General features: G+C 56.9%; 1 protein-coding gene across 20 annotated transcripts in view; it reads left to right on the forward strand.

The window, feature by feature from the left end:
• The first annotated feature begins 423 nt into the window (after window positions 1-423).
• The window catches only part of LOC127028112 (uncharacterized), a 26,519-nt gene continuing 15,931 nt past the window's right edge, over window positions 424-11,011 (forward strand). For 3 of the 20 annotated variants that reach the window (XR_007767927.1, XM_050913912.1, XM_050913910.1), the window contains exons 1-4: window positions 4,146-5,228; window positions 5,326-5,358; window positions 5,454-5,517; window positions 7,080-7,221. Coding sequence is in view for 3 of the 20 variants with exons in the window: in XM_050913912.1 (XP_050769869.1) it covers window positions 5,077-5,228; window positions 5,326-5,358; window positions 5,454-5,517; window positions 7,080-7,221 (391 nt within the window). In the remaining 17 variants the exon portion in view is untranslated. Of the gene's footprint in view, window positions 484-636; window positions 715-1,539; window positions 1,581-1,647; window positions 1,721-1,819; window positions 1,918-3,009; window positions 3,075-3,204; window positions 3,259-3,353; window positions 3,418-3,505; window positions 3,687-3,772; window positions 3,820-3,930; window positions 4,036-4,145; window positions 5,229-5,258; window positions 5,359-5,453; window positions 5,518-7,079; window positions 7,222-11,011 lie in introns of those variants that run through there. The other 17 variants (XR_007767940.1, XR_007767935.1, XR_007767939.1 and 14 more) reach the window with 14 other exon arrangements.

Consider the following 11,011-nt stretch of genomic DNA (forward strand, 5'->3'; position numbering starts at 1 on the left):
TTTTGATAACAATATTGTTGTTACATTTAACGAACTACTTTCTTACAGAGCTTAGTAGGACATCTATCTATGCTCCAGAAAAATTAAGTCTAATTCCCTACCCGGTCACATTGCTGATGCAATGTAGACAGAGTTGCAGTAAAAGAGCAGGTATCGTCATTTTCAGTAAGGGTCGCTTTCTCTGCTCAGCGCTTTGCACGCCGTAAACTGAAGGCAGATGAGAAAACTCCCTGCTGCTCCTCTGGCTGCCTCCATGTTGTCTGGTGGTTGGCCCCGCCCCTTTCCCAGGGGATTGTGGGAAGGGTGGTGGGCGGGGCCCGGGGTATATAAGCCACAGCCTCTGCTCCAGGAGCTCATTCTGTTCCTGGGCTTCTGTGGTGTTGGTGCTCTGCTGTTCCTTCAGTCCTTTGCAGCTTTTGAGCTGTTTAAGCTGTTTGGGCAGATGGGTTTTGACATTTAGAGGGGCGGAGGTGTCTGTTTGAGGTAAGAGCATTGGGACCAGCCAAAGTTCAGCAGCATATATAGTAGAAAGTACGCTTGTCTGCAGGGTTTGGGTTTTTTTTGGTCAGTAATTTTGTATCGAGTGTTCAGGGGTGGCAAGATGGTTTAATAGTATGTTGGTTTTTTTAATTCTAGGTGCCTTGCGTTTTCCTGGATTTCTTGACTTTATTGAAGATGGAACCTTGTTTTCTTCATCGGTTTGGTGTGTACTGTGTGAGTTGGTGATATCATCTCTCTTAATAAGATTGATGGTGAGATCATCTAGCAGGTGTTAGGGTGAGCATCTTGTATGCACCTGTGGATGGAGTTTTGGCATTTTTCAAGGAAAGCGGTAGGGACACAAGGCGTGGCATCTTTCAGGGTATGGGCCCGCTCATTGCCTTTCCCGATTGCCCACAGAGAACCGTGTTGTCCCTAGAACCTTTGCAGCTTGCGGCAGGCCTCTTGAGGATTATAAGCATTGGGACTTCACTTGTGTTGTGGGCTTGTAGCGAAGCCCAGAGTCAGTGGGAAGGTGTAAGATAGGAGGTGGCCGCAGAATGCAGGGTGCGGCTGAGAAGAGCAGCTCCTGAGGCGCGGCCGATGCGGGGCGTTCAGGGGTGCAAATACAGGGCAGGAGCTGTCGGGAAGCAGTGGGGTTCCTTCCCAGACAGTTCAGGAGAGGAGAAGGGGTTTGTAAAGTTTTGAGACTGGGGGATGGCTGGGAAAGGGAGGAGGGTTCGTCAGCCTTTCTCAGATGGGTTTTGCAGTTGGATTTGGATGTTGATGAGGTCTGTTCTGTTTTAGTGTCCCGGCAGCCGACGGGAGGTACAACAGAGTTGCAAGAGACGTGGCGTAAACCGTCCGGGCCTCTGCGTCTCAATATGCGGGGCTGAATGTCAGATGAGGTTTTTTTTCAGGTGCCGCAAGTGGACTCGGAGGGGTGAAGCTGCATGGTGATGAGCGGCTCTAGAATGAGAGGTGGCTGTTGGCCGGGTCAGCGTCTAATGCAAAGTACTATATGGCAACTCGGTTAAGCATTTTTCTTTGGTTTTGCAGGCGCCCTGCAGGCAGCCTTTGGAACTGGATGAACATTTGAGGTGAGCTGGGGTAGTAGCGAGGAGGAGCACGGGGCCGGTGACTTCTCCCAAGCGCAATGGTAGTCTTCTGTCTTTTGGTGTCTTAGGTACCACGAGCGATGACGGCCGCAGCGTCCGAGACTGGAATTCCTGCAGAGCAGGTGAGCAGAAGGCCACATTCCTGTTGAAGAGGAGGGTGTTGTGGAAGAGGTCTGTGTTGACTGGCACCATGCTTACTGCTGGCACTGGTTCTTTTGCAGATGATGAAAGAGGAACGTGGCGACTGCAGGAATGTCCTGGTTTGCTGATGTGTTTTTTGTTGAGGATGGATTCAGACCGCTGGCCCTCTGAAAGCTAAGTTGAGGGACTGGTGTTTGGGAGGGGGCCCTGTGGGGAGGGGACGAGGCTGGGAACTGCAGGGAGGGGTTTTAAAGTTAGTGTAGGGGAGAGGGCTGTCCAGGAACAGTTCCCTTTGGGCAGGTAAGGGGAAGCGGGTTACTCTTTGGCAGACGCTATCTTGTGCCGGGCAGGGCAGTTCCAGCCTTTGTCTGTGTTGTTGTGGTGTTTGTGTAGTCTGTCTTCTGTGTCTTAGACCTTCCTCGGGTCTCGATGTCCTCATCGCTCTTTGCGCTCGAGGAGCGCAGCACGCGCCTCAGGCGCCGTCCCTAGGGTCTCAAGTGCCTGTGCCGATTGGCATAGTGCCGATCGGGTGCTTCTTTTCTTGCGTGACAAGCTTAAAGCGTGGATAGGTCTTGCGTCGTGGGAGCTTCCGGTCAGTCCCCTTTTGCGGTGGCGTTCCAGGCTGCGTCAGCATCTCTGATCTTGAGCGGTCTGTTTTCACGGACACCTTTTCTGGGACTTCTTCCCTGCATCCCTACGTTCTCTAGGTCTTTAAGCAAGTCTGCTTGCGCGCGCTTCATTTCCGTTGTGGCCGTATCTTTTTGCCACGGGCCACAGCGTTTGATTCTTTTTGGGCTGCCATAGATTCTTCTTCACGGCCTCCTAGGTCTTCTCGCCCGATGACCTCTCTCATCCAGGAGTCATTCTTCTTAGAGAGCTTTTTTATGTCTCTGGGTCATGCCGTTTGTCTTGTTTGTGTGCAGTGTTGGTCTGTGCATGCTTGTGTCTGGGTTGGAGCTGCTCTGCCTGGGGGCATAGCGGTGATAGTCAGCAGAACAACAACAATAAGATTCTAAGGCTAACACATTGATAAGCCTAGACTTTGTGGGCCAAGGGTGTACAGGCCATTTCAGAGCAAGGAGCCGTATATGTAGCAGGCAAGGCGAGTTATTTCTGTAGCGCTATGCAGAGACACAGGGGACGACCAGATTTTTTTTTTAATGGCAGGCTGTAGTGAGAATCTAGATGGTATACCTAAATGGAATCAAGACCTTCAATTGTTAAGGTATCGCTCTGCGTCCGGGTGACTTGTTCAATATTGCTTTTGCAGATGCAGAAGGACGAGCTGTGCGTCAAAGGGCAACGGAGGAGAGGCGAGCGGAGCGCCGTAAGAAGGTGGGTCGGTCGGCGTGTGAACTCTGAGGGAAGATGCGACTGGTGGCTATATGTCTATGTTATGGTTTGTGGGGGTGTGGTTTTTTGTGTGGGTTCTTTTATTTATTTTTTTATTTTATTTTATTTTGAGGGTGTGAAGCGATGAGCAAAGCAGCATATCTGCACCGGAGCTGACTCGGGCAAGGTGAGCCACGCCTAGTGGGCTGAAGTAGCGGTTATTTTTCAGGTGCCGTACCGTTGGTGAAGTTGTAAGCATCCCTTGTTGTTTGTGTCTTACAGGTGGTACCCGAGCCTCAACGTGGCGACCTGTAAGCGGCAGAGGCAGGGCGGGCGAGCGGCCGAGGTAAAGGAGCGGGAGATGGGAATCGGCGCGGGTGGGCTGCGGTTTCGGGCAGTGTCTCAGCATGTGTCTTTTGATTTGGTTTTTTCAGGTGCCACACGTAGCCTCGGAGGGGCGAAGCCGCGTGCTGATGAGCGGTCCGAGAAGGCAAAGGCGGTTGTCGGCCAGGTTGGTGCCCAATAGCAAAGTATTATATGGCAACTTAGTAAGCATTTCTCTTTGGTTTTGCAGGTGCCGTGCGGGCCGCCTTTGGAACTGGATGAGCGTTTGAGGTGAGCTGGGGTGGCAGCGAGGAGGACTGTGGGGCTGGTGACTTCTCACAAGAGCAATGGTAATTTTGTGTGTCTCGGTATCTTAGGTACCGCAAGCGACGACGGCCACGGCGTCTGACTCTGGAATGAGGAGGTGAGCGGAACGCCATGGCCCTTCTGAGGAGGGGGCAGTTGTGGAAGAGGTCAGCGTTGACCGGTGTGATGCTTACTGCCTTCGCTGTTTGGGGTGGGTTTTTTATTGCAGATGATGAAGAGGAACCTGGTGACTGCAGGAACATCCCAGTTAGCCGATGTGGTTTTTGTTGAGGATGGATTCAAACCCCTGGCTCTCTGAAAGCTAAGTCGAAGGACCGGGTCTGGGGAGGGGCTGGGAGGAGGGGACAAGGTTGGGAATTGCAGGGAGGGATTTTAAAGTTGGTGTAGGGGAGAGGGCTGTCCAGGTAAAGTGAGCGGGTTACTTTTCAGCACAACACTAGCGTGTGCCGGGCAGGGCAGCTCCAGCCTGCGTATTTGTGTTGTGTAGTTTGTGTGGTCTGTCTTCTGTGTCTTAGACCTTCCTCGGGTCTCGATGTCATCATTGCTCTTTGTGCTCAAGGAGCGTGGCATGCATCTTGGGCGGCATCTCTAGGGTCTCAAATGCCAATACTCATCGGCATTGTTCCAATCGAGTGTTCTTTTTTGGCGTTACAAGCTTAAAGCTTGGATCGGTCTTGCATCTCGGAAGTTTCCGGTCGCTCCTCTTTTGCGGCGTCATTCCAGGCTGTGTCAGCAGCTCTGCTCTCTAAGTCTGTTTTCACGGACTGAGACTTCTTCCCTGCATCCTTACATTCTTAGGTCTTGAAGCCAGGCTGCTTGTGTATCCATCATCTCAGTTTTGACAGTAACTTCTTGTAACGGGCCATTACTTTCAACTCTTTTCTGGGGTTGCCGTAGAGTCTCCTCATCTCACTGTTGCGGCCCCTTAGGTCTTCTTGCCCAACAGCATCTCCCGTCTGGGAGTCATTCTTCTTGCCGAGAGTTTTCTTGCATCTTTGAGTCGCATTGTTTGTAGTGTTCTGTGTACTCTTGGTCTCTGCATGTGTGTGGCTTGGAGCTGCTCTGCCCAGTGGTGTGGATCTGGGTAGGTGGAACAGAAATAAGAGTCTATGGTTAAGAAGTTGATATGCCTCGACCGTTGAGGCAACGGTGGTACAGCCATCTTGGATCGAGTAGCCGTCGGCAGGTTGTGTGGATGGTCATTTCAATACTGTCCATGGGGATGATCGGAGCCATCAGGGAGGGGCTGTTCAGCGGTAGCGAAGCAGATCGAATCTCGAAGGTGTGAAGGCTTGTATGTGTGGGGCTTAAAGTTTGGTCTATTTTTAAATGGCAGGCTGTCGTTGGACTGTAGATGGTATTCCTAAATGGAAACAAGACCTCTGGAATTGTTCAGCCATCCCTCGGCATCAGGGTGACTTGTTTGATATTACTTTTTCAGATGCAGAGGGACAAGCCGCACAGCAGCGGGCGACAGAGGAGAGACGAGCAGGGCGCCAAAAGAAGGTAGTTTGGCGCGTGGTGTCGGAGGGAAGATGTGATTCATGACTGTATGACTAGCTTACAGGTTTTGGGTTATTTGTTTTATTTTGAACGTGTGAAGTGGGATATCGGCACCAGAGGTGACTCGTGCAAGGTGAGCAATGACTAGCGGGCTGAAGTAGCAGTTATTTTTCAGGTGTCATAGTGTTGGTGAAGTTAGAAGCGTCCCTTGTTGTTTGTGTCCCGCAGGTGGTACCCGAGCCTCAACGTGGCAACCTGTAAACAGCAGAGGCAGGGCGGTCGAGCGGCCAAGGTAAAGGAGCAGGATATGGGAATCGGTGTTGCTAAGTAGCGCTTATCTTAAGCCAAGGACTTTTCAGTTTCCCATGCTCTGCCAGCAAGCAGGTGTGCAAGAAGCTGGGAGGGAGCATGGCCGGGGCAGCTGACCTGAACTAGCCAAAGGGGTGTTCCATACCATGGAACGTCATGCCCAGTATAGAAACAGGGGGGGATTTGGCCGGGAGGCGCGGATCGCAGCTCTGGCATCGGTCAGCGGGTGGTGAGCAATTGCATTGTGCATCACTGGTTTTCTTTCCTCCTCCCCACCCCCCCCCTTTTTTTTTTTTTGTTATATTCCTTTTCATTCCTATGATTATTATATTTCATTATTATTGTTAGTATTATATTTTAGTTTAGTTATGAAAGTGTTCTTATCTCAACCCACGAGTTCTGCCTTCTTTCGTGATTCTCCTCCCCATCCCACCGGGAGCAGGGTCGGGGAGTGAGGGTGCGGCTGCGTGGTGCTTGGCTGCTGACTGGGGTTAAACCACGACAAGCGGAAATCTTTCTCATTCAAAGAAGTTGCATTTTATTGAGCTTCCCATCAGAGCGGATCTTCAGAGATGATGTAATTGGCAGTAGAAGTCACCAGCAGCAAGACTGTTCACTCTCTTAAAAAAAAAAAAAAAAAAAAAAAAAAAAAGAGAGAGAGAGAGGGGAAAAAAAAAAATTTACTTCCTTCCAAAGACCCAAGCACAGCAACATGTCTTCCAAAAGTCGATGGCGTCGCTGGTCTTTGGTTTCTCAGTTGTAACGGTTGAGACATTATAAAAACATGTTCCTCTGTGTGCTTCAATACAGCCAAGAGCATTAGCAAATCTGCCAGTCCTTTTTGGTAGCCTTATTGCGGCACTGGGATTTGATCCCATCCCCCCCCCCCCCCCCCTTTTTTCAGAAGATCCCCTATATGGTTTTACTTCTATCTCACTGGTTTTTCTGTCATAAATGAAACTTTAAAAAAAATTAAATTGTATAATTCGCAAATTAACTTGCATTGTTTAAAGGGTAACTGCCGAATAGCTATAGCATCTAATTTATTAGGTGTACTTAAGCAGTTAGGTATTTTGTCTAAATCTTGAAAAAGACAGGCAACTGAATGTTATGGGGTTTTCCCCCTGATATTTTGACGGAGTGCTCTGAAGTCCTTTATTTCTGTCTGGCTTTCAATGGTGCATTTCCCTGGCAGTTCGGTAGCATCTCTCGTGGGCAGTGCGGCTGGCCAGATGTCCATCCTAACTATGTAACACAAAAAACCCTCTAGTCAAATTGTAGCTGTGTATGTTGGAGACAGGTAATTTGATGGTATCAATTCACAGCTATGCAAGTTAAACTAATGCAAAAGGAAAACCAAATACTTTTCTAGTACAGGTATTGTTATTGGATGTGTATAAACATACGCACACCTGTTTAGTATGAAGTGAATTACTGAGATTTATTCTTTATTTTCCATTTTACTCTTGAAAGTTTTACGCTTCATTTCCAGTTTTGTCAACCAGACAAGCAGGACGTGTTATTTTAATGTGCTGTGTTTTTCAGATGCGGTGGTGTAAGCATCTCGTGATGCTCAGCAGATCCCCCCCAGCCCAGCGTTGCCTGCCGGTGGCTAAGAAGACTCACCGTAAGGGGCCGGCCCTGTGCCTGGAGGCTCCGGGCTCTCTCTGCAGCGGGTGCCCCGCAGGTGCGGCAGCAAGGGCCGTGTGGGGGGGAGAGTCCGGGGCCGAGAGGGACCGGGGGCGTTTGTTGCCCTGGGGAGCCCCTCCCAGCGTGGGAACGGAGGGGAAACATCCCAGAGCAGAGCCTGAGCAAGGGAGGTGGCACCGTGCTCGGGCACGCCGCCCCCCGCCCCGCCGCCCCCTGCCCCGCCTCCCGCGGCAGCAGTTGCCAGCCTGCAAGAGAGGGGCTGAGGGAGCTGCAACTGTTCCGGGGGACCACCCTCCAAGCATGTCCCCCCCGGCCCCCGTGTCCGTGGGTGGCTTCCCCCCCCCCCCCCGGCCCCCGTGTCCGTGGGTGGCTCCCCCCCCCCCCCCCCCCCCCGGCCCCCGTGTCCGTGGGTGGCTCCCGCCCCCTGCCCCCCCCCCCCCCCCCCCGGCCCCCGTGTCCGTGGGTGGCTCCCGCCCCCCTGCCCCCCCCCCCGCCCCCGTGTCCGTGGGTGGCTCCCGCCCCCTGCCCCCCCGCCCCGGCCCCCGTGTCCGTGGGTGGCTCCCGCCCCCCTGCCCCCCCCCGCCCCGGCCCCCGTGTCCGTGGGTGGCTCCCGCCCCCCTGCCCCCCCCGCCCCGGCCCCCGTGTCCGTGGGTGGCTCCCGCCCCCTGCCCCCCCCGCCCCGGCCCCCGTGTCCGTGGGTGGCTCCCGCCCCCCTGCCCCCCCCCGCCCCGGCCCCCGTGTCCGTGGGTGGCTCCCGCCCCCTGCCCCCCCCGCCCCGGCCCCCGTGTCCGTGGGTGGCTCCCGCCCCCCTGCCCCCCCGCCCCGGCCCCCGTGTCCGTGGGTGGCTCCCGCCCCCTGCCCCCCCCGCCCCGGCCCCCGTGTCCGTGGGTGGCTCCCGCCCCCCTGCCCCCCCCCGCCCCGGCCCCCGTGTCCGTGGGTGGCTCCCGCCCCCCCCCCCCCCCCCCCCCCCCCCCCCCCCCCCCCCCCCCCCCCCCCCCCCCCCCCCCCCCCCCCCCCCCCCCCCGCCCCGGCCCCCGTGTCCGTGGGTGGCTCCCGCCCCCCTGCCCCCCCCCCCGGCCCCCGTGTCCGTGGGTGGCTCCCGCCCCCCTGCCCCCCCGCCCCGGCCCCCGTGTCCGTGGGTGGCTCCCGCCCCCCTGCCCCCCCCGCCCCGGCCCCCGTGTCCGTGGGTGGCTCCCGCCCCCCTGCCCCCCCCCCCCCGGCCCCCGTGTCCGTGGGTGGCTCCCGCCCCCCTGCCCCCCCCCCCCGGCCCCCGTGTCCGTGGGTGGCTCCCGCCCCCTGCCCCCCCCCCCCGGCCCCCGTGTCCGTGGGTGGCTCCCGCCCCCCCCCCCCCCCCCCCCCCCCCCCCCCCCCCCCGGCCCCCGTGTCCGTGGGTGGCTCCCGCCCCCCCCCCCCGCCCCGGCCCCCGTGTCCGTGGGTGGCTCCCGCCCCCCTGCCCCCCCCCCCCCGGCCCCCGTGTCCGTGGGTGGCTCCCGCCCCCCCCCCCCGCCCGGCCCCCGTGTCCGTGGGTGGCTCCCGCCCCCCCCCCCCCGCCCCCCCCCCCCCCCCCCCCCCCCCCCCCCCCCCCCCCCCCCGGCCCCCGTGTCCGTGGGTGGCTCCCGCCCCCCCCCCTCACCCGCCGGCCCCCGTGTCCGTGGGTGGCTCCCGCCCCCCCCCCTCACCCGCCGGCCCCCGTGTCCGTGGGTGGCTCCCGCCGGCCCCCGTGTCCGTGGGTGGCTCCCGCCCTGTGCCTGGAGGCTCCGGGCTCTCTCTGCAGCGGGTGCCCCCCACCTGCGGCAGCAAGGGCTGTCTGGGAGGGGGGGGAGCAGTTCGCGGCCAAGGGGGACCGGGGACGTTTGTTGCCCTGCGGAGCCCCTCCCAGCGTGGGAACCGAGGGGGAAACCTTGTGCCTTTTGGGGGGGAATGAAAAGGGGAGGACTGGGGGGGCCTGGGGAGGTGATGATGTCATTTGGGGCACCACTGTCACCGGGGGAGGCGTTGCCTTGGCAGAGGGGCAGGTGAGTGGTGGACGGGGGGCCACAGCCCAAAACTGCCTGAAGATTCATGGATGGGGGGTTTAAAAAATACTGAAAACTGTAAATATGGGTGTGAGGTGTTTGAAATAATAGAGAAAAAGATCTCATTTTCATATATATTGAAAGCCGATATTGTTTTATAGATATTTAAAGGATTTCAAAATAAAAACCTGTATCTACTCTATCATATAAAGGATTACAGAGTATAAAAAAATTCTAACTAGGGATATATATGTAGGCTTTTAAAATAGAAAAATAGCTCGTGTATATATAAATTCAAAAATAAAGGACTTATAAAATATATCTTTTTTTGCTTTCTTACATGAAGGAATTTAAAACAGAAAAAAGTCTGACTAGGTAGAGCTATCTCCACTACACTATGTAACGCTTAGTAAGTCTAAGCGGAGAAGTCTGAAAAGATGCTAAAGTGTCAAAATACCTAATAGCTCGAAAGATAAATAGTCTAAATAGATATTCTATATGATTAATGGAAATAGGTCAGTGTAAATAGAGATAATACGTCAGTCTAAAGAGATATTCTATATACTAAGTGGAAATAGAGGTATGTGTAAGTAGAGATAGTATCTCTATGTCTAATAGATATTCTATCTAATATGTGGAAATAGAGACGTGTGTCAGTAGAGATAACATGTCTATGTCTAAACATGATAATCTCTCTAATATGTGGAAACAGAGGTAAGTGCAAATATGTATGTGTCTCAATAGATATTCTGGATTATCTGTTGCGGATCATCCCAGGTGAGTTATCTGTTGTGGATTATCCCAGGTGGACCCCCTGGTGTAGGTCAATCCCATGCGTGTCCGTGGGTGGCTCCCGGCCCCCATGTCCGTGGGTGCCTCCCACCCGCCCCGCCCCCCGTGTCCGTAGGTGGCTCCCGTCCCCCAGCCCCCGTGTCCGTAGGTGGCTCCCGACCCCCATCCTCCACCCCGGCCCCCGTGTCCGTGGGTGCCTCCCGACCCCCCCCCCCCCCCCCCCGGCCCCCATGTCCGTGGGTGCCTCCCGCCCCCCCCCCCCGGTCTTTGGGCCCCCGTGTCCGTGGGTAGCTCCTGCCCCCCCCCCCCCCGGCCCCCGTGTCCGTGGGTGCCTCCCGCCCCACCCCCCCCGGCCCCGTGTTCGTGGGTGCTCGTGCCCCCCTCCCCCCGGCCCCCGTGTCCGTGGGTGGCTCCGCCCCCCCCCCCCCCCGGCCCCCGTGTCCGTGGGTGGCTCCCGCCCGCACCCCCCACCCCCGCGGCCCCGTGTCCGTGGGTGCTCCCGCCCCCCCCCCGGCCCCGTGTCCGTGGGTGCCTCCCCCCCCCCCCCCCCCGGCCCCCGTGTCCGTGGGTGCCTCCCCCCCCCCCCCCCCCCCCTCCCCCCCCTCCCCCCGGCCCCTGTGTCCGTGGGTGCCTCCCACACCCCCCCCGGTCTTTGGGCCCCCGTGTCCATGGGTGGCTCGCGCCCCACCCCCCCCCCCGGCCCCCGTGTCCGTGGGTGGCCCCCCCGCAGCCCCGTGTCCGTGGGTGGATCATGCCTGCCCCCCCAGCCCCGTGGGTGCCTTATGACTCATGTGAATTTTTCACCACGTGAGTCCCCCACCGCCCCCGAGCTACTCTGCCACCGGACCCGTGGGTGCTGCCTGCACCCGCCGTCTCTGGATGTTTCTCCGTTTCTGCCCCGCTCCCTGTCCATTTTCTCTTATCTTTTCTGTCCTCCATCGTCCCCCTTTTTGCTTGTATATCTGCATAACACTGCCTGCCTCATCATTTCTCACTGTATCCCCCTGCCCAGCTCGCTGT

This window comes from Gymnogyps californianus, unplaced genomic scaffold (genome assembly GCF_018139145.2).
Source record: "Gymnogyps californianus isolate 813 unplaced genomic scaffold, ASM1813914v2 HiC_scaffold_184, whole genome shotgun sequence".
NCBI lineage: Eukaryota > Metazoa > Chordata > Aves > Accipitriformes > Cathartidae > Gymnogyps > Gymnogyps californianus.